Source organism: Schistocerca gregaria, chromosome 3 (genome assembly GCF_023897955.1).
Source record: "Schistocerca gregaria isolate iqSchGreg1 chromosome 3, iqSchGreg1.2, whole genome shotgun sequence".
NCBI classification, from domain to species: Eukaryota; Metazoa; Arthropoda; class Insecta; order Orthoptera; family Acrididae; genus Schistocerca; species Schistocerca gregaria.
In genome coordinates, this window is record NC_064922.1 from 714,712,871 (window position 1) to 714,736,017 (window position 23,147).

At 44.3% G+C, this 23,147-nt stretch overlaps 1 protein-coding gene across 1 annotated transcript in view; it reads right to left on the reverse strand.

Moving 5' to 3' along the window:
* Positions 1–23,147, reverse strand: part of LOC126354056 (serine/threonine-protein kinase Nek8) — a 305,150-nt gene that overhangs the window by 274,097 nt on the left and 7,906 nt on the right. Inside the window, exons 2-4 of the mRNA XM_050003414.1 lie at positions 21,656–21,837; positions 3,319–3,419; positions 2,743–2,919 (exon numbers count right to left, since the gene is read on the reverse strand). Coding sequence (XP_049859371.1) covers positions 2,743–2,919; positions 3,319–3,419; positions 21,656–21,803 — 426 coding nt within the window. The 5' untranslated portion in view covers positions 21,804–21,837. The remainder of the gene's footprint in view (positions 1–2,742; positions 2,920–3,318; positions 3,420–21,655; positions 21,838–23,147) is intronic.

Genomic DNA, 23,147 nt, shown 5'->3' on the forward strand with positions numbered 1-23,147 from the left:
GTGAACCTTAACTCTATGTTATTTGGATGTTTATCATTTAGTAATATGGTTTGTTTGCTGAAGAATTGGACTATTACAACTATAAGGTTGTTGTACATGGCTACACTCCATACAAATACTTTCAGAAAAGACTTCCTGACACTTAAATCTATACTCGATGTTAACAAATTTCTCTACTTCAGAAACGCTTTCCTTGCCATTCCCATTCTATGTATTATGTCCTAACGATAAGGTACTACGTAATATTTCTTACTAGTTATTTCTGTTAATCGTTTATTTCCACTACGGTAGTTGCGCTCTATGAATTTCGCTAAATATTATAATCACGCTGATCATTTGCACAGCCAGCCAACGACATAGACAGCGATCGCCGCTTGACGTTCAACCCTTCGGGTTTATTCGGCTTAACTCATGTCCGTCCCCTTTTCTCTGCGGGAAAGACCTTTTTGTCTAAATGCAACGGAATTCCCCTGTCAGAGACGTCACGTACATTATACACGTAATCAAAAATCAACTTTGAATACTTTCAGAAATCAGCTCAGGGTGTGTTTCAAAACCACTGGGAAGCGTTTCAAAACCAAATAAATACGCGTTGGAACAACGTACGCTGAACGCTAAGCGATTTGTGAAACAAGTATTTTTTTTTTCAAACATATGAATTTGGCCTCCCCTGAAATTGTCGCCAGGGGTAAAAACCTCCGGTTTGCCCACCATCGCCACCTCCAGAGCCGGGGCTTTACGTTAGACCCGAAGATGTCGCTCAACCACCGTCCTCTGCCCCACTGGCATCTCCCACGTCCAGTGACACATCCAGCTGCAGCTGGACATACAACGCATCCGCTACCCTGTGGCCGAAGTCAAGAGTGCGCAACTGTCCCTGCAAATCGAAGAAATCATGTTTTGGTAAACTCAGTAAATCGAGACGATTGTTATGACAGACCGCTGCATACACAATTAGTGGAAGTTAGCAGCTATCTAACATTCATTAATTCTAATTGTTTAGTGGTTTCCTTACTTCTTGCATCATTCAACTCCTTACGAAACTCCATTGTTAACTCGACAATGCACAACGTATGAAGGTACATAAATCAGCTGTGAAAATGACTTCACAGAAATACAAATGTTTGGTTCACGAAGAAATGAATCATGTTACCAAGGCGGTGGAATGTAGAGTGAGAAAAAAGGAAGTAGCGAAAACTTTCATACAGGCTGTCGAGAATCCTGAAACAAAAATGTCGGAGTATCGAAAACATATCATACGGAGGGAGGAGCGGACCAAGCAAGGTGAATTCTTGCTACTTGAAGAATGCGTATTGAAATGACTTAGTCAGTGAAGTAATGTGGATTGGGAATAGTATTTAATACTGACACAGAGGTTTCTTTTAGATTGTGTCACTAGGTCAATGTACTAACTGTAGGCAAGAATATCAACATGTTTAAAGTTAAGCATCGTAAAGGATTAGTCTTTCTTATTCATTCTCACATTGTGTTCGTTCCCCATTGTCATTCCTCGCAGCCAGGCGTTCGGGCGAAAAGAGCTCTATTTAAGATATATCTGAAAATAGTGAGGCTTTCTCGAAAGCCAGACCAAGCGAGGATACGCAGTGGTTAGCACACTAGACTCGTATTCGAGAGGACAACAGGTCAAATCCGCGTTAGGCCACCCGGATTTATTTTTCTGTCATTTCCCTAAAATCGCTCCAGGCAAATGCCGGAATGGTTCCTTTGGAGGAGAAAGACCGCCTTCCTTTCTTATGCCTGAAACATTCCGAGCCTGTACTCCGTCTCTAATGACTTCGATGCCGACAGGTTGTTAAACCTAATCTTCCTTCCTTCGTTCGCTGGCCTGCCAGATACGGTTTAACGGAAGTGTTTACTTTGTCCCGTTTCAAGACTGACAGAGAGAGGGGGTCACTGCTGAGTCACGAGGGCCTGGAGCTACTTGAGAGAAGGCTTACAACCATTCCCACTACGATCAAGTAGGCTTATTATTGGGTTGCACTTTTCTTGACAACTTCTAAGTGCAGATAAACAAAATGGTTCAAATGGCTCTGAGCACTATGCGACTTAACATCTATGTTCATCAGTCCCCTAGAACTTAGAACTAATTAAACCTAACTAACCTACGGACAACACACAACACCCAGCCATCACGAGCTGGGAATATCAGCCGCAGCCTTACAGTACAATTACTCACTTACGAAATTTGTTATCGACAATCCATTGTAAGTTTGAGAGTAACAGAAATAACAAGTACAACACTAGAAGGGAAAATGATCTGATGAGTTTATCTTTGCATGGAAAGGGGTTAAATAAGCAGCTATAAAACTCTGTAACAGTCTACCCATGGAAATAAAAACGTCTAAGTTTTTAAATGTAGATTAAGGAGTTTTCTTCTTAACAACTCCTTCTGTACAACAGAAGAATTCTTGAGTAGAGGTAATTCATTATTAAAGGAAAACTGTAAATGCCCAACATCTATTTTTATTTAGTTATAGGCTACATAAGTGTTCTACGTTTGTTCCATTGACATACTCCACATGATACGTTTATCATGAATCATGGAACAAGGAACTAGTGAGTTATGAAGTTGGTCTTCCTCGGACGTATGTCCTGGGTGGAGCTTCCTTCCTGTGCTTCCACTGACAGTGTCGAGATTACGCTCCAGCCATGGAAGTGGTCCCAACTAATAAATAAATCTTTATTTATACAAATTGTACCAAAATACAAGAAGAAACTCACCCCAAGAAGAATTTCCAGCTGTTTGGCCATGAAGAGACCGTTGGGATGCAGTGCTGGAGCGGCACTGAGAAAATCGAGTCGACAACGACCTGTTGTTCTGTCCATGTGAATTGTGATCAGCTGTCTCAGGAAGATCCTGACATCAGAATCAACTTTACTGCCGACTACGCTCAACACCTTTTAATCAAGAAGAAATTATAATTAATTTGTTACAAATGGAGTTACATTGCTTTCTTATCTCTCTTACTGTGATGGGTATCAATGCCTTGTGGATTTCATGACTTCTCTCACTTCATATGTTATGCAAAGATAGACAAAATAAGAATAAGAAACTCTAAGATTATCTTATGATTATTGATTACACGATATCACCAAATTACTTCGCTTCCAACACAATATTAGGTAATTTTAATGATAATCCATTACTTAGAACTTTACACTGGCTACCTGAAGAAAATATGTTGCAAATAAAACTGCTTTAGGAGCTGAGAACTTACTAATTAATACATTTAGTGACCATTAACAGCTTGGACAGTAGAGTTTTTATAAAGTTTAAAAAGAAGCCAGAATACATACCTTTCCACCAACAGAGGACAAGAAGATGTCGGTTTCTGAGCAGTGCATCATCATTGCGATTCTCTCCACTCGTGTTTTTCCAAGGTTTCTTTGGACTAGTTCTGTGGGATAAACATAGATAACATGTTGTAACTATGTGTGATACATAAAGCGAATTTTATGGATTACACAACAGCTTCGAAGGGGGATAACAAAGAATACAGTCCGTAATTCACGTTTATAGTGTTCAAGGAATGACATGGCTTTATGTAACCTTGATACAAACACATTACAGGAGCTGGACAAAAATACAGAAACACAGAGAAAAATAGATGCTAGAAGATAATTGCACACGCTAGCCAAGCCTGCAGGTTGCGCTATTGTGTTTGTCCACCAGCGGCACCTACGCAATGTCCTCTATACGCTGCGTCAGCCGTGGTTAGAACAATGTTATATGTAGTTATATCGCAGCTACGTTAATGTGGGCAAATCGTTGGTCCTCGTACGGTGGGTACTTTCGTCGCCAAGATGCCTAAAGTACCGGGTGATCAAAAAGTCAGTATAAATTTGAAAACTGAATAAATCACGGAATAATGTAGATAGAAAGGTACAAATTGACACACATGCTTGGAATGACATGAGGTTTTATTAGAACCAAAAAATACAAAAGTTCAACAAATGTCCGACAGATGACGCTTCATATGATCAGAATAGCAATAATTAGCATAACAAAGTAAGACAAAGGAAAGATGATGTTCTTTACAGGAAATGCTCAATATGTCCATCATTCCTCAACAATAGCTGTAGTCGAGGAATAATGTTGTGAACAGCACTGTAAAGCATGCCCAGAGTTATGGTGAGGCATTGGCGTCGGATGTTGTCTTTCAGCATTCCTAGAGATGTCGGTCGATCACGATACACTTGCGACTTCAGGTAACCCCAAAGCCAATAATCGCACGGACTGAGGTCTGAGGACCTGGAAGGCCAAGCATGACGAAAGTGGCAGGTGAGCACACGATCATCACCACATGACGCGCGCAAGAGATCATTCACGCGTATAGCAATGTGGGGTGGAGCGCCATCCTGCATAAACATTGTACGTTCCAGCAGGTGTTTATCAGCCAGGCTGGGGATGGTGCGATTCGGTAACATATCGGCGTACCTCTCACCCATCACGGTAGCAGTTACAAAACCAGAATCACGCATTTACTCCAAGAAAAAAGGCCCGATAACGGTAGATGTGGAAATCCAACACATACCGTGACTTTCTCGTCGTGCAATGGAGTTTCCAAGACAGTTCTAGGATTTGCGGTAGCCCAAATTCTGCAATTGTGGGTTTTGACAGCCCTCGGTGCGTGAAATGAGCTTCGTCGGTCCACAACACGTTAGTCAACCATTCGTCACCTTCCGCCATCTTTTGAAGCGCCCACATCACAAATGTTCATGATGCCGATGGATTTTGTACGGATAGCATCGGAGGGTACGCCTAAGTGCCAACCAAACAGTAGTACATGGAATGCCGGTGCGACGTGCGACGGCGAGAGCGCTGACCTCCCCGTGCATATATGAACCCGCTACAGTCTCCATTTCTTCCTGAACTGTCTCAGCAGCATTACGCTTTGTGCTCGATCGGCCACTACGGGGTCTATCGTCTAAACAATCCGTGGCTTCGAACTTCGAAATCATTCTCGCCACAGCTGCATTTGTCAACGGACCTTTACCCGTTCGAATCCCCTTCCTACGTCGATAGGATCGTAACGCTGAACTAGCACATTCCTCATTCTGATAATACAGCTTCATTAAAAGCGCGTTTTCAGGTAACGTCAACGTGCTTCGACTGCTGAGGCATCTGATTCTCTTTTTTCTTTATTGTGATTTTAAAACCCGTATAAAAACAGGTAGGCTGGCATCAGCACAATACGTAGCTCTTCAGCCAAAGATATTACAATGGTAAAACAAAGAAGACACATGAGTTGGAACAAAACGGCGGGAAAAAAACAGTAGACACATGAACATAAAAAACATGAAGCCATTCACACTCGATAACAATCCACACTACAAACTGTTGACACGACGCACAAACACTGAAGATGTCGATGGCACTGGTGAATGATGGAGTGTGACGGTGAACACTGAACACTGAACATCACGACACATACGAGACACTAATGGCGATGACCTGTGGCACGCGAATGTCCACATAGCGTGTGCGAGTCCGGGGACCTGCCAAGAGGAGAAGGGTGAGGGGGTGGGGAGAGGGGAGAACAAAGATGCCAATGGCTGAGGAGATGGGAGGAGGAGTAGAGGGACAGGGGAGGGGAAGCCCGGGGGAGGAGTGGGGAGAAATGGTGGAGGGAGGGAAGGGGGGAGAAAAGGGAGGGAGGGTGCCCAAAGGAGCAAACACAGGAAGAGGGAGGGAGGATCAAAGTTGGTAGGAGGGGTAGATGGAGGGGAGGAGGGCATCATCAGGGAGGGGGAGCTGGTGGAAGCCACCTTGGGAGAGGGTAAGAAGGGTGGAGAGATTCAGACCAGGTGGGACGTAGGAATACAGGCGCAGCAGCGGGCGGGGGTGGGAGAGGATGGGAGAGACAAGCAGGTGAGGAGGATCGAGTATTTGGGGAGGTGTACAGGATCCGTATCTGTTCAAGGAAAAGGAAGGAGGTGGGGGAACGGAATGAGGTCGTACAGGATCCGCGTGGGGGAGGGGAGACGGGTGCAATAGGGGAGGTGGAGAGCATGGCGTTCAAGGATCTGAAGGGATTTGTAAAAGGTAGGGGGGGGGGGGCGGAGATCCAGGCAGGATAGGCGTAACAGTGGATAGGGCGGATGATGGATTTATAGGTGTGGAGGATAGTGGAGGGGTCCAGACCCCACGTACGGCCGGAAAGGAGCTTGAGGAGACGGAGTCGGGAGTGTGCCTTGGCTTGGAGTGTCCGGAGATGGGGGGTCCAGGAGAGGTAACCGTCGAGGGTGGCGCCAAGGTACTTAAGGGTGGGGGTGAGGGCGATAGGATGGCCATAGATGGTGAGATATAAATCAAGGATGCAGAAGGAAGGGGTGGTTTTGCCTACAATGATCGCCTGGGTTTTGGAGGGATTGACCTTGAGCAATCACTAGTTGCACCAAGCGGTGAACCGGTCAACATGGGATTGGAGAAGGTGTTGGGAATGTTGCAGGGTGGGGGCAAGGGCAAAGAAGGCGGTGTCATTGGCAAACTGGGGAAGGTGGACGGGGGGTGACGGCGGTGGCATGTCCGCCGTATACAAAAGGTACAGAAGGGGGGAGAGGACGGAGCCAAGGGGCACACTGGCGGAGGGAGAAAAGGTGTAGGAATCCGTGTTGTGGATGGTGACGTAGGAAAGACGGTGGGAGAGAAAGGAGCTGATCAGACAGACTTGGTTAATGGGAAGGGCGAAGGTTTGGAGCTTGAAGAGGAGACTGGAACGCCATACGCGGTCATAGGCACTTTCGAGGTCCAGGGAGAGGAAGATTATGGAGCGACGGGAATTTAGCTGTTCGGAAAGGAGATGAGTGAGGTGGGGGAGAGCATCTGATTCTCAGTACAGCTCCTTTTATACACGACTGTCATGCGCAGTCACTGACGTTTTGCTGTCCAACGCCATCTGTCGGACATTTTGCAAATTTAGTTTTTTTTTGTTCTATAAAACCCCATGTCTTTCCAAGCATGTGTGTCAATTTTTACCTCTCTATCCACATTATTCCGTGGTTATTAAGTTTTCAGATTTATACTGACTTTTTGATCACCCGGTATTTGGTGTTTCAAAAGGCACCATATCACAGATTTATGTCGTATACAGGGAAAGCAGAAAAACATCATCTGCTAAGTCATAATGCGAACGGAAGTGCTTGTTAAGTGGTCGAGACAGACGGTCATTGAGGAGGATTGTGACAAAAATAAGAGGACGTCAGCTGCAGAAGTCACTGCAGAACTGGATATCGTTTTTGTGATTCCCGTCAGCACCAAAACAACGCGAACGGAGTTCTCTTCGGAGAGAAGGCTGTGTGGCTGCAAACCATCTCTACCATTATTACCTGAACTTGCCCTTGTTTTGCAGGAAGAATGGTATGATTCCCATGAAAACCATACAGGACCTGTATTTATCCATTCCAAGACTTTGAATACTAACCATCCTCTTACACCTTTTTAGGCTTCATAGCGAGTTGTGTTTTTGATGTTTCCACGATTTCGTCAAATCCCTGTATATCAACCTTAGAATTACTAAAGGATTGAGTCTGTTTGGAGGTACATATCAGAAAGTTCACGAAATACCTGCATGGATTCATTTTCTCACCTGTACTAATCGTAATCAAGAGACACGACGCTAAATGACTGGAATCTTTCTTAAGCTTCAAGTGGCAGAGGATAGGAGTGATGTGGTAGAATGACGGATAACCTGAATAGTGCATGTCTAAATAGCTGCTTATACTCAATAATCACAACTTAAGAACTGCAGTGAGTGGCAGCAATCACAAAAATTCCTGTAAGTTAAGGAATAGTAAAATACACGTAGAACAAATTGTGTGCTGTAGACGTTTCAATTGAAAGACGTATCAGTGAATACCATGTGGAAAGACATGGTGAGCGTACATAATTGTTCCGTACTGTCTATTGTGTTCGTCCTACAGAACAGTTTTCTGCAACTTCGTCGATTTCGTTCTTCAGTGTTATGGTGAGTAGAAGTCTTACGGATCTCCAGCAGTTGAGTTTCACGAACATTAGTACATTGTCTCAGAAATTATCACGTACAGCGTGCGGCTGACGTAACATTACGGCGCTTGGAATACGCAGCAGACAAAACACTGCGTCGTCCGCTCCAGATAGCTGAGTGGTATGCCGGCACGGTATCTCAGCGTGTTCGGTCGGAGGGTTCGTTACCCTCTGTAACAAAAATACCGAGTGAATGGATCAACGAAGAACCTAAATGGGTATCATCGTACGTCCACCTCGAACGAATTCAGCGAACGATATCGAACAAAATGAGTTAAAAATGGTCAACTACCCTCAGCAATAAAAAAAACTGAGTGAACGGATCAAAGAACAACTTGAACGGGCGTCATGGGACGTCCGCTCCGAACATACACAACGAACAAAATAGAACAAAATGAGATCAACAAAGAAATTAAAAAATAAATAAATAAAAATAAAAAAAAGTAGTCAGCGCGACAGAATGTCAATCCTAAGGGCCCGGGTTCGATTGCCGGCTGTGTCGGCGATTTTCCCGCTCAGGGATTGGGTGTTGTGTTGTCCTAATCATCATTATTTCATCCCCATCGACGCGCAAGTCGCCGAAGTGGCGTCAAATCGAAAGACTTGCACCCGGCGAACGGTCTACCCTACGGGAGGCCCTAGTCACACGACATTCATTTATTTAATACTACGTCAAGCCAATTATCATAAGTCTCCACGGTATCAAACGTATATTTACGGCTCCTGCAAACGTCTGTTAGATGGAAAAAAATTGTCGTTTTTGAAATAATTTTATCATCTCTTGTTTTGTAGACGTTAGCTGAAGTTCAAGTTATCTCTGTTTCGTGTGCTTTGTGTACTACGCTCGTATTGATTTCGTGTTCATCATATGCAGTAAAGAGAAAGAACGTCTGTAGCAAATGATTTACAGAGTACTTGACGATTATTGATATGATGAGAACGAAATACCTGATTATGGTTCAGATTACACATTTACCGCGTTGTTTTCGCAGACTGTATTGTTATGAAAGGTTCACCTGCTTGTATGAAACGTTCGCCTGCTTATATAAATTAGGAAATCAGTTTAAGCATATGATAATTGTGAGTTTAGTGTTTCAGTTTGTATCACACTGTACCAACAACGAATGCAAAATTATGCTTTGTTCTTGTGTTTTGTGTGTTCCTTTAGATTTAAACTGGTTTTAAAAGAAATTTAAACAGAAAGATCGTCTGTTTACTTCCTGACGAAGTATTTGAACAACGTAAGTCCTTCTCAGTTTTTATCTGTGATAATTACTTAAACTGGAATATCATTTGTGAATTCTGATTTAACACTAGCAATGCCAAAATATGTATATTTAAAGTAGAAAGTCTACTAAACGTAAAAAAGTTTTGAAATTCCAACTATATATTTGTACACACGAGTTATAATTTCCATAAGACCACATACACTGATGTCCAAAATTAAAGCAACAAATCACTATTTCCCCATCCCATGGCTAATTCACGATATAATCATATAGATTGTCAACAGATGTCCGTACGATCGTGTCCTGCACGGAAGATGGCATTCTGTTCAACGGACAACCAAGCCAACGATGACGTCAGGGCACCTATCAACCAACCAGGATAGTGTTTGCCGGGTAGCCCTACATCCACAATCGCTCTGTACACGGTCACAGACAGTGCAGTATGGCACAGAGAAGACACCTACCGGTCTGTCTGCGATGGAAGGCTACGGGAGAAGAATGGAAGCAGGACAGTCGTAAACTGGTGTGGCCCGCTGGCTTAATGTGAATCGTTCTGTTGTTTTTCGGATGTGGCGACAGTTTAAAGAGATCTCAACTGTATCCCGAAGACCAAGGCGGGGCCTACCAGGTGCAACATCAGAAAGAAGAACCTTATTTGGCTGTAAGGGCACGACGTTACCGCCGCAGTACTGCACAGCAACTGGCATCTGATCTCGCAGTATCCACTGGCAAACGGTGTACAGAAGACTTAAGCAGAGTGGCCTTTACTGTCGGAGACATGGTGTATGTGTACCTCTGACGCGTCTCCACAGAAGGGAACGTCTAGAGTGCAGCCATCAAGATGCCTCCTAGACGGTCGAACAGTGGGCCAATGTTTCTTTCACCGATGAGTCACGATTTTGTCTGGACAATGATTGTCGACGCATTCATATCTGGAGGAAACGTGGTGCACGATTTACGGACCCAAACATTGTGGAAAGAGACTGATACCGAGTATGACCCCTAGTGGTGTGGGCAGGAATTATGTTGACACTCGAACACATCTTCATGACACTGTACTCTTAAAGCGGCAAGGTTTAATTGCTGTCAGGTATCGTGACGAGATGTTGGGAACTCCGTAGTTGATGTTTTCTTGGAAACGGAAGATATCGCACGCATCGAGTGGCCTGCTCCCTCTCCCGATTTGAAAACCACAGAGCACGTCTAGGATGCACTACGGACACGGGTTGCATCATGTCAGCAACGAGGATTTGAGAGCAGCGCTGCAGGAAAAGTGGGCGTTATTGCCTCAACATGAGATTGATAACATCATTCACAGCATGCGCTGTCGTTTGTCAGGCCTTATTTGTGCCAGAAGTGGTCACACCTCATACTGAACGCATTAATCAGTTGTCGGGAATGTTTGTGTAAATCCGTCAAGCTGGAAGAAATGAAGAACATTTTTGTCTACTGTTATGCAAGTTGCAGCTGTTCACGTTCTGTATTCTTTAGACTGTTTCTACTTTACCATCACCTGGTTATACTGTTTTGTGGCAAAATAAACGCAATCGTGCAAAATTTCGGTTTATTGCTTTAATTTTGGAGACCAGTGAATTTGAGCCAGTTCAAATGTGATGGCAGCTACGTACAAGACTAGAATCCTAAGTTTTAAACTAATGAGGAGTGATTTAAGTTGCAATAATGGAATTGATGCAAAGGAACCCTAACAAATGTTTGTAACAAGCTGACTGGTCAGACTGTTAGACATGCGCTTGAAAGAGTATATTGGTCGCTATGGAGCAATGTAGATGGTAAGGAACCAGCACCGGGGGGCCACGTGTGCCTTCATCACTGATGTAAATCGAGGAAGTGAAGCTGTATGTACGTAATAGACGGTTGTATAGAATCACTGCAGAAAATAGTGGCGACGTGGGGATGTGACAGAATGGCCGAAATCAGTTATCGCGTTTGAACGTGTCAGTGACCACGCCGTGAATGAAGTTGTCCGGTTCGTTAGTGTATCAAAGCAAGCTGTCTAGTGTGTCTACAAGGAATGGTGCACATCTGGCAGCCATTTAATATGGTGTAAGAACAGTTTTCGTAAAAAAAGTCCTGACCGACAAGGACTGGAGATGGGCGTCACACACTGTCAGCCACAGCTGATTTGAAACCGCACAGAAATTGCTGCTGCCAGTGAATGTAATCCATCTCAACCCTTTCCCTAGCGAACAAAACGAACGCAATGGGCAAATAATGAAGGATACTTCGTCAAAAGCCACTATTCATAGCTACACAAAAAGCTGCACACATAAAAAGCGCAAAACAACACAGAAACTGGACGGGAGCTGTTTATTCAGTGGCTAGAATAACATTAATGCATACAGAAATAAATCGGTTTCTTATAGTGACCTTTAATTTCATGAATCTCATTATATCATTTGATGGAAACCTTCATCAGTATATCCATGTGAGTTGTGGTGCCCATATTTCATGTGTAGTTGGGTCGCCCCTGTTTAGCTCAAATATTTAATTAGTTATCCGCTACGTGACTTCACTTTTACGGTCTCATGATCTCGTGGGGGATGATCTGCTCACTGTATAGGTCAATGGGATGAGATCTCACAGCATAATCAGTGTTCAACAGACACCTCTCACTAGCTAGTACTACACCATTTTCATTTAGCTCATGGAGACGACGTCCTGTAGCGTGCCTGCCATAAGATACCGAAAACGTTGAAGAATCATGCTAGCCCATTGGTGCTCAAGCAGCAGCCCGCAACAAGCTGGTCGGAGCTAGGATGAAGACAAGCTTACTGTGTAAGTGAAGGTCCAAGTGTGCTCACTGTGCAGTTCACACAAATTGCGAACGTAATTGTGTTTCGAGTCATGGTTTGTATTAATAAACACCGCCGGCAAAAACTGCAACACCAAAAACCATTAATATACAGTAATGACATTTCGGAAATACACTACTGGCCTTTAAATTTGCTACACCACGAAGATGACTTGCTACAGACGCGAAATTTAACAGACAGGAACAAGATGTTGTGATATGCAAATGATTAGCTTTTCAGAGCATTCACACCAGGTTGGCGCCGGTGACGACACCTACAAAGTGCTGACATGAGGAAAGTTTCCAACCGATTTCTCATACACAAACAGCGGTTGACCGGCGTTGCGTGGTGAAACGTTGTTGTGATGCCTCGTGTAAGGAGGAGAAATGCGTATCATCACGTTTCCGACTTTAATAAAGGACGGATTGTAGCCTATCGCTATTGTGGTTCATCGTATCGCGACATTGCTGCTACCGTTGGTCTAGATCCAATGACTGTTAGCAGAATATGGAATCGGTGGGTTCAGGGGAGTAATACGGAACGCCGTGCTGGATCCCAAAGGCCTCGTATCACTAGCAGTCGGGATGACAGGCATCTTATGCGCATGGCTGTTACGGATCGTGCAGCCACGTCTCGATCCCTGAGTCAACAGATGGGGACGTTTGCAAGACAACAACCATCTGCACGAACAGTTCGACGACGTTTGCAGCAGCATGGACTATCAGCTCAGAGACAATGGCTGCGGTTACCCTTGACGCTGCGTCACAGACAGGAGCGCCTGCGGTGGTGTACTCATCGACGAACCTGGGTGTACGAATGGCAAAACGTCATTTTTTCGGATGAATCCAGTTTCTGTTTACAGCATCATGAAGGTCGCGTCCGTGTTTGGCGACATCGTGGTGAACGCACACTGGAAGCGTGTGCTGTACCCTTCATTCGATCCCTGCGAAACCCTACATTCCAGCAGGATAATGCACAATCGCATGTTACAAGTCCTGTACGGGCCTTTCTGGATACTGAGAATGTTCAACTGCTGTCCTGGTGAGCACATTCTCCAGATCTCTCACCAACTGAAAACGTCTGGTCAATGGTGGCCGAGCAACTGGCTCGTCACAATACTCCAGTCACTGCTCTTGATGAACTGTGGTATCGTGTTGAAGCTGCATGGGCAGCTGTACCAGTAGATGCCATCGAAGCTCTGTTTGATTCAATGCCCAGGAGTATCAAGGCCGTTATTACGGCCAGAGGTGGTTGTTCTGGGTACTGATTTCTCAGGATCTATGCGCCCAAATTGCGTGAAAATGTAACCACATGTCAGTTCTAGTATAATACACTCCTGGAAATTGAAATAAGAACACCGTGAATTCATTGTCTCAGGAAGGGGAAACTTTATTGACACATTCCTGGGGTCAGATACATCACATGAGCACACTGACAGAACCACAGGCACACAGACACAGGCAACAGAGCATGCACAATGTCGGCACTAGTACAGTGTATATCCACCTTTCGCAGCAATGCAGGCTGCTATTCTCCCATGGAGACGATCGTAGAGGTGCTGGATGTACCCTGTGGAACGGCTTGCCATGCCATTTCCACCTGGCGCCTCAGTTGGACCAGCGTTCGTGCTGGACGTGCAGACCGCGTGAGACCACGCTTCATCCAGTCCCAAACATGCTCAATGGGGGACAGATCCGGAGATCTTGCTGGCCAGGGTAGTTGACTTACACCTTCTAGAGCACGTTGGGTGGCACGGGATTGTCCTGTTGGAACAGCAAGTTCCCTTGCCGGTCTAGGAATGGTAGAACGATGGGTTCAATGACGGTTTGGATGTACCGTACACTATTCAGTGTCCCCTCGACGATCACCAGAGGTGTACGGCCAGTGTAGGAGATCGCTCCCCACACCGTGATGCCGGGTGTTGGGCCTGTGTACCTCGGTCGTATGCAGTCCTGATTGTGGCGCTCACCTGCACGGCGCCAAACACGCATACGACCATCATTGGCACCAAGGCATAAGCGACTCTCATCGCTGAAGACGACACGTCTCCATTCGTCCCTCCATTCACGCCTATCGCGACACCATCGGAGGCGGGCTGCACGAGTCTGGGGCGTGAGCGGAAGACGGCCTAACGGTGTGCGGGACCGTAGCCCAGCTTCATGGAGACGCCCTCGCTCAAAGTCCGTCAACTGCACATACGGTTCACGTCCACGCTGTCGCGGCATACTACCAGTGTTAAAGACTGCGATGTAGCTCCGTATGCCACGGCAAACTGGCTGACACTGACGGCGGCGGTGCACAAATGCTGCGCAGCTAGCGCCATTCGACGGCCAACACCGCGGTTCCTGGTGTGTCCGCTGTGCCGTGCGTGTGATCATTGCTTGTACAGCCCTCTCGCAGTGTCCGGAGCAAGTATGGTGGGTCTGACACACCGGTGTCAATGTGTTCTTTTTTCCATTTCCAGGAGTGTATATTTGTCCAATGAATACCCGTTTATCATCTGCATTTCTTCTTTGTGTAGCAATTTTAATGGCCAATAGTGTACATCTGTATACACAGATCAGCCAGAACATTATTGACCATCGACTTACTATCACTACAGACCCGTCCAGGCGACTGCGGCGTTACCTTCCGAAGAATGGCTGATAGCCAGACAAACGGACGGTGCATCTAGTACCAGCGAGTAGAATGTGTGTACAATGGGGAAGGCACACGACCTGTCTGAGTCTGACTGAGGGCAGATTGCAGTGGTCCGGTGGCTCGGCACTAGCATTGCGAGAACTGCACGAGTTGTCGGGTGTTCGAGGAGTGATGTGGTGAGTGTGTTCAACACGTGGCGAAACCAAAGTAAAACGATGTCCAGGCGTCGTAGGTTTTCGCGGCCACCCCTCATTTCAGATGTCGGATCTATAAGGCAGGGCAGACTTGTAAAACAGAACAGGCGGCGACTGTGGCGGAACTAACATCAGACTTTGCTGGTGGACAGAACACAAGTGGGTCTGAACATACAGTGCACCGAACACTCTTAACGATGGGCCTCCACAGCCGACGACCCATGCATCTGCCAGTTTTTATACCACGAAATCGGGATCTACGACTGAAATGGGCATGTGACCATCGACACTGAACGTTGGCGCAGTGGAGTTTGCATGGTCTGATCAATCCCAATCAGTCACCATGCGGTACATGGCGGAGTGCAGCTTGTGCCAATGCTAGTCACTTTCATTCCTGTTACCCCCGCTATAGAAGTGAGAGAAAAACAACTGTCTCCATACTTCGAACGAACTCTAATTTCTCTTTAATCTTGTTCTCGCTTCCCTTACAGAATCTGCAAGTTGGGGACCAGTAGAATCGTTCTGCAGTCAGTCGCAACGGCAAGTTCTCTAAACTTTCTTAGTACTGTTTCGCAAAAACAACGTCTTCTTCTCTCCTGGGATTCATAGTCGAGTTCACGAAGGATTTTCGTATATTCGCTTGTTGTTGCAAACAACCGGCATCAAATCTAGCGGCACGCCTTAGAAGTGTTTCAATGGCTTCGTTTAATTTGACCTGGTGCAGATCCAACACACTCGAGCAGATGGATCGCAGAAGTGTTCTGTACGCAGTCTCCTTTACAGATAATCTACATATACCTCGGATTCTCCCAATAAACCGAAATCGACCATTCGCCTTTTTTACAATCGACTTTACGAGCTCGTTCCATTTATGTCGCTTTCGAATGTTACGCCTAGAAGAGTCTGTACGATGCTCCAGCGTGTTTAATTTTTTAAATGGTAAAATTAAAACTTCAGTTTTCCTTATTCTTTCTCCTGTTGTTTATCATTCTTGTAGACGCGCAAATTTCTACTGCCATTTTTTTAACAAAAAGTGTTACTATCTCTGTTTTCCCAGCATTTTTCGAGTTTTGTTATTAGATCACAATGGGGATTTTCATCCTTAATCCTATCACCCGGCACATGCTTCTTCAGAGCTCGATTTACACTCAGTCTAAACTTTGCCCATAATTATTCTACGCTCAGTACATTTGTACTAAATTGCGTCCCTTCATTGTGTAAGTGGGGCGCTAACAACTGCTTATTTGCACTTTCTAACATAAAACCTCTCTTAGTCTTATTGATAGATTTATTAATTGTAACCATCATCACCATGGTGGGTTCTTGATCGCCAGTCCCTGTCTCCATACTGACACTGACAATAACGTCAGGCCTGCTTGTAGCTACGAGGTGTAAAGTAATCTCATTTCGTGTGGTTCGTCGAAATAGTTTCCCAAGCCAGTTTCCGAAGAAAGACTGTGTTTCCTTACCACCTGAAATGCATCCATGGATGTCCCAATCCATACTCGGTAGAGCAAAGTAACATCCTACTAATATTTCATGATTGGGCTTATTCCACGCTTCTGAGCGTAGACTATCTTCGAATGATTCTCCAACTCGTAAGCAGTTGGCCAGTAAAATCATGATTACGTCTAATTTAAGTTCGCCTATGTCAGTTACTCGCATCAAGATAACTTCACGACTTCGATCCAGGCAGACATAATATCTTCGTCGATTGCAATGAATGCTGTCCCTCCTGTAATGTCTTTTTGATATACATTCCACGTATCGTTAAATACGTCGGAGCTTTCTGCTGCGGGTTTCATCCAGCTACTTGTCCCGCGTGCAATTTGAGCGGTATAGCTTACCTGGAGACCGGCAAAAGGGACTTTTACGAACCGACTATTAAAATCTTGACATTCGAAGTTTCTACGTCTTTTACGCGCTCTGATTTCACTGTTTGCGTATCTTCCCTAGAGGACCTCATAAGATCGCCTAATCTGAAAAAAAAAAAAAAATCATTTCCACTCCACGCTTACTGTCCTGCCCGAGAAACTTCGTCTTCTGTGTAGTGCGACCTTAGGGAATGCCTCTTTATAAAGATTTAAACATCTCATTTATTCAAAAATCTCATCAATGAAGCTTATAGTATGCTTGAGCTCGCTGCTTACAAACTTGCCAGTGGAAGAGACTGAAAACATTTTGTATCAACTGCCTAACACAGGGCTGGCACAGCATGCCTCGCGAAACGTTCCATTCCGGCGAATGCTTTCTCCTCCCTTTCTCCAACTCGACCAGTGCGGTGCTGTCACTGCCATCCCCCCCTCCCCATATGTTGCCTATCAGCAGCAATGTCTGAATGTCTGTCACCCTGTTTGGGTCGTGAGACCTACATATTCCCTATGCGTAAGCGCCATAAGGCATGGACCACTAAAACTTTGATTTTTACTTACATGTTTCACATTCTTGCACGTACATTAATGAGATATTTAAATATTTAGATTGGATGTATTCAATTTTATCCTGACCAGTTCTGTAATATTAACTTCAATTTCCGCTGTAAGGAAATGAAGTTGACATCCCAACGACTCATTGGTCACTGCATTATACAGAACAGATTTAATGCACTTTATTGAAGAAAATGTACTTTTACAAATGTGTGCTGATCTGAAACAAGATTTTGTTTTAATAGCAAAGTCTGCATGTAACTTATGACATGAGCTCAAAATCTGCAGCATCTCTTTCTGATCCGGATAACCTGAACGAATCGTTTGGCAATTTGCAGACTTTTTCTTAAAGATTACTTCTAACACACAGTGCTTCCTAATGTTTAATAAAATGAAAAGTTAAACAAATTATTCCGTTTTTTTTAACTGACCGATGAAGCCATTTTCTCTTCCATCATAGCTGTAACACCATCAGTGCAGAACAGTTTTTGAAACATCAGTTTTCTGGACGTAATTTTTAACTGTGTTAAAATATCAAAACCTTTTATTCGGAGCAACGGAACTAAAGCGAGTAACTCTTCATGCAAAGAAAAGTCGTTGTTTATTAGACGAGTAATGATTAGTAGTTGGCAAAGATCTGTTCGATCAGTACGCTCGTCCACACACAAAGAATAATACCGACAGTTTGCAACTAAATGTTTAGTTTCTTTTTTATGCTGTGTCCCATATCAAAAACTCTACTTTTTAAATATTTTACTTGACAAAGCAATTGTTTTGAAGTGTTCAGCAGCGTCATCGTAACCGAATGCTTTTGCCGTTTCTATTCCACATTCTCTTGCGAGTGAGACATCGCTGAATATTTTTGAGCAGTTGATAATTTTAAACACACCGCATGTGGTGAACATCGTGGTGAACGCACATTGGAAGCGTGTGCTCTACCCTTCATTCGATCCCTGCGAAACCCTACATTCCAGCAGGATAATGCACAATCGCATGTTACAAGTCCTGTACGGGCCTTTCTGGATACTGAGAATGTTCAACTGCTGCCCTGGTGAGCACATTCTCCAGATCTCTCACCAATTGAAAACGTCTAGTAAATGGTGGCCGAGCAACTGCCTCATCACGATATGCCAGTCACTACTCTTGATGAACTGTGGTATCGTGTTGAAGCTGCATGGGCAACTGTACCTCTACACGCAATCCAAGCTCTATTTGACTCAATGGCCAGGCGTATCAAGGCCGTTATTACGGCCTGAGGTGGTCGTTCTGTGTACTGATTTCTCAGGATCTATGCATCCAAATTGCGTGAAAATGTAATCACATGTCAGTTATAGTATAATATATTTGTCCAATGAATACCCGTTTGTCATCTGCATTTCTTCTTGGTGTTGTACAATTGTCTTGGTAAGGTATTTAAGTGATTCACATTGCAAGTCAGGTTAATGTAAGCGCATGGTAAGCAACTGCAAATATGAAATGCTGGTACACTAATAACAGGTCTAACCGCCACAATGTTGAATAGTAGCATGCAAACGTGCATCGGTTCTGTTGTACAGCCGGATGTCAGTTTGTAGGATGGAGTTCAATGTCTGTTGCACTTGGTGGGTCAATACATGGACAGTTAATGCTTTTTGTCGATGTCGCTGGAGTTGTTGTCCGTTGACGTCAAAAAATGGTTCAAATGGCTCTGAGTACTATGGAACTTAACATCTGAGGTCATCAGTTCCCTAGAACTTAGAACTACTGAAACCTAACTAACCTAAGAACATCACACACATCCATACCTGAGGCAGGATTCGAACCTGCGACCGTAGCGGTCGTGAGGTTGTAAGGTGTCAGGCAAATCCAACACCTTCCATGAAAACCCTGACATGATAAGCAAATCCAGTAGTATGTCACATAGCTCCGAATAAATCGTGACATTAAATTAACCAAAGTAATACGAGTAACGAGTGAGCAAATGGAATACCACAGACTAACACAAGAGTGCCTAAATGCATGTCGTACCTTCCCACCATTAGACCGACGCAGTTCCGAGGGGAGAAACGAGAACAGAAGCCGAGAGCAGAACCGTGTTAAGCTAGAAGGCCCTACGATAAGGGATGGACTGGACACCCACGTCGCCAACCTACCTCTAAGACTACCACCCGCAAGTTTTAGCGTGAGACTTTTTCGCGTCTCTTTTACGTCAAGGACCACCCCCCAGCACATGTTAAAAGCTAGAGCCCTCCAGAAAAACAGTATAGGTCTTACGATAACACAAAAAGGTTCACTACCACCCGCAAGTTTTATCGTGAGACTTTTTCGCGTGTCTGTTACATTAGGACCACCCATCCAGCCCATGTTAAAAGATAGAGCCTTCCAGAAAAACAGTATAGATCTTACGATAACGCTAAAAGGACCACACCAGCTGCAGGTTTTAGCGTGCGACTTTTTCGCCTCTCTGTTACGTTTCAAACTTTAAAAACATTGCCCCACCACGAAAAGTATAACGTTTCTCATTGGATAGACAGAATTTTTGTAGGTGGAGCTTAAGGTTAACATTGAGACCCTGATTGGTCAGATGAAAACACAGCCAGATAGATTTTTTTAAACCAACTTCGGTAAATTGTAGTAAGGAGAAGTTAGGAGAGGAAGTTGCTTCCGAGATGGCGAGGTGAGCGGAGCTGTGCTGCCCGACGCTGCCCTGGCGCTGCCTAAACACCGACAAGGTAATGAATGCACACGATGTCGCATTTTTGAGGGCATAAGGCTTCAGTCAGAAATGCAGAAGTTTCATCTGTTACATCCCCTTTTAGCGTAATACTAGTGTCAATCATCAATTATAGCTCATGGTGTTCACATTTGCCACTTGAAGTAAAAATCTTAAACGCGATGATTTTTCTGTTATGTAGTTTTGAGAAGCCACATCAGGCACTGTAATTTACGACAAGTTAGATAGGTAATTAAAAATAATTGAGGGTCACTGTAGACCATTTTGATAGTTTTCTCTTTTTTGAAACTTAATTTAAACCTAGATTATAGATGTGATATGGCATAGGTCATCCTTCGATCCATTGTAGAACTTGGAAAACCACTCAGGGAATATTCGTTCACATTTTTGTTGAACGCAGTTGGTTTTTACCATCCTGTATTAAAACATTTCCTTTTATCAATAGCGTAATTTATAAACGATGTTTTGTGAGTAGAATAAAATTTCCAATGGTAAACCTAACTGCTTTTTCGACGTTATTTTAGCAGCTAACTAAAAATAGGAAAGCCTTGAACCCCTTCTACTAAATTTAGTTAGTGTTAAGATTCTTTTACAGGGAGTGCAGTGGAGCTGACGCTGAGATCATTTAGTATTTGGTTATATCATCGCTAGTCTCACTGAACTCTTCTGAATTCTACATGACATGTGTGGTCTGGCGTCTCCTTACCAGCAACAGGTCCAGTGTGTCTAGCATGCAGACAGATTGAATGTTTGTCAAGCGGCCTCCTTTAAGCAGCACACGACCATCGCTGGCACCGGGATAGAGCCAGCTTTCATCAAAAAACACAACAGACCTCCACCCTGCCCACTAACGAGCTCTCGCTTGACACCACTGATGTCGCAAATGTTGGTGGTTCGGGGTCAGTGGAATATATGCTACAGGGCATCTGCTCCGAGCTGTCCTTGAAGTAACCGATTTATAACAGCTGTTTGTGTCACTTTACTGCCAGTTACTGCTCAAATTGTTGCTACAGATGCAGTGCGAAGGGACCCTGTCGGTGGTGACAGGTGGCCGGTCTTCTTGCGACCATATATTCTCGTGACCACCGCTGGCAGCAGTCGCGTGCAGTGACTACATTCTGGCCAAGTCTTCCTGCAGTATCGCAGAAGGAACATCCAGTTCCTCGTAGCCCTATTATACAACTCGTTCAAACTGAGAGAGATTTGATAATGGCATCTTTGTTGCCTTAAAACGCATCTGCAGTATCGCAGAAGGAACATCCAGTTCCTCGTAGCCCTATTACACAACTCGTTCAAACTCAGAGGGATTTGATGATGGCATCTTTGTTGCCTTAAAACGCGTTCTCGACTAAAATCAGTTCACCACGCCTGATGTCAAAAGGCTCATGGCCGTTACAGCAAACCTGATTTGTAACGTCACTGTGGCGCTACTAGCTCCACTCTCATGCGACTGGCGCGAAATTTGAATAGATACCATCTTTCAGACGTAGAAACACGCCTAACAGCTTTCGTTTGTGTCGCACAACTGCTTTTTGGTGTTGTTTTTTCCCTCAGTGTATTTCTCGTTGTTCTGTCATTAACTTACGAACGTCAGATAGGTCCTGGCGTACTCACGCAGTATATGGTCCAATGAGGCGGCGTCATACTTGTAGGAGACGACCGTGACGTCAGTCCTGACGCACTCCGAGATGGCAGCGAGATGAGGTGCTCTGCTGGACGCCAGCACCATGCTGCGCACCTGGTCCAGTCGGCCAGAGTGCATCGTAAGCAGCTGCGACTGCGATCGAAGGGAAATCCTGTAACATGCGTGCATAACATCACTTCAATCTGAAACTTGCTCTCTCTTATCTGAAGTCCGGCAACAAGTAATCTGTAGCTATAATCTCAGCTTTCGAGTTAGCTTATGAAAAATGAAAATCTGGAAGGAATTTAATGCAAGTACCATTAACATGAGGTAGGAAATTGGTTTCTCATACCCGTTCAGCCGGATTCTTGAGAAAATAATCCGCGAATGACGCAAAGAATTGAGCAGTAATAAAATCTGGAACTGAGTCACGATTCACTACATAAAAATGAACCTACTACTCTGCTTTTGTAGATGATCTGCTATTTTTTCGGGCTGCGTAATTGTAGCTGTTGAACAAATCAATCAAATTAAGACACAAACAGAAAATAGAACATCTCTGCCTCTTTATAAAAATCGGGTTAATAAGGAATTTCCAAGAGGCATCAAATACGCTTTGATTAGTCCCGGTAAAAACAAGGAAAGTAAGATAAATCAAATATGTAGCTGAGTGGCTTGACTAAATGTCACATATGAGACCTTGGCCTCACACAGAAATGAATCTGTCCTATTAGCTAATTAAAGGCATCTCTAATGAAAAGGGCATGCCTTGAAACGCCAAGTTCAGACGCTATTGCAGTGTTACACGACCATATGAAGACGAGAGTGCGAAAGTGTTAATCTCGTCTCCTGTGTCTATGATCTAGTCTTTGTGTGCTGGATTCTGTAGGTATACTGATGCTGGTCAAAGCAATCATGGGATACGTCAAGGCATAGTGACTCTTCCTGTGGAAAATGTTATATCTGAGAATACTGCAACGAAAATATCGCTGTTGTGTTTTTTCGTTATTTATCTGACAGACAAATGTGGGAGGCCCCCGGGATTTTGAGAGAGGGCCTCGGAAAAACATTATTTCTTTACATGTATTTTTCTACTTTATTCAGTTGTGATGTTTTTGAAGATCGAAGTTTTCGCCGAACTGTGCTGAGCTATCGTACAAGCACTTACAGTCAATGTTGCTAGTGATGTTTTTGTTATTTTATATATTTAAAATCACAGAAAATAAAACGCTGCAAAACATGGTTTTATAGGTTGTCCAATTTTTGGGGCAATGTCCCCTAGCAACACAAAGCACACGTCGACAGAATTGTAAGATTTTGTGACGCTTTCCGTTGCTGCCAATATGCGGAAGCCGCACTGATCGGCACTGCAGTAGCTGTTGCGAATGACTGATTATTGTGAATCGTCAGGTTTTGGCGGCTCAATGACTGATCCATTAAGTTTCGGGTGTGCAGCCGCAAGAATTCTCCTTCTTCTTCTTC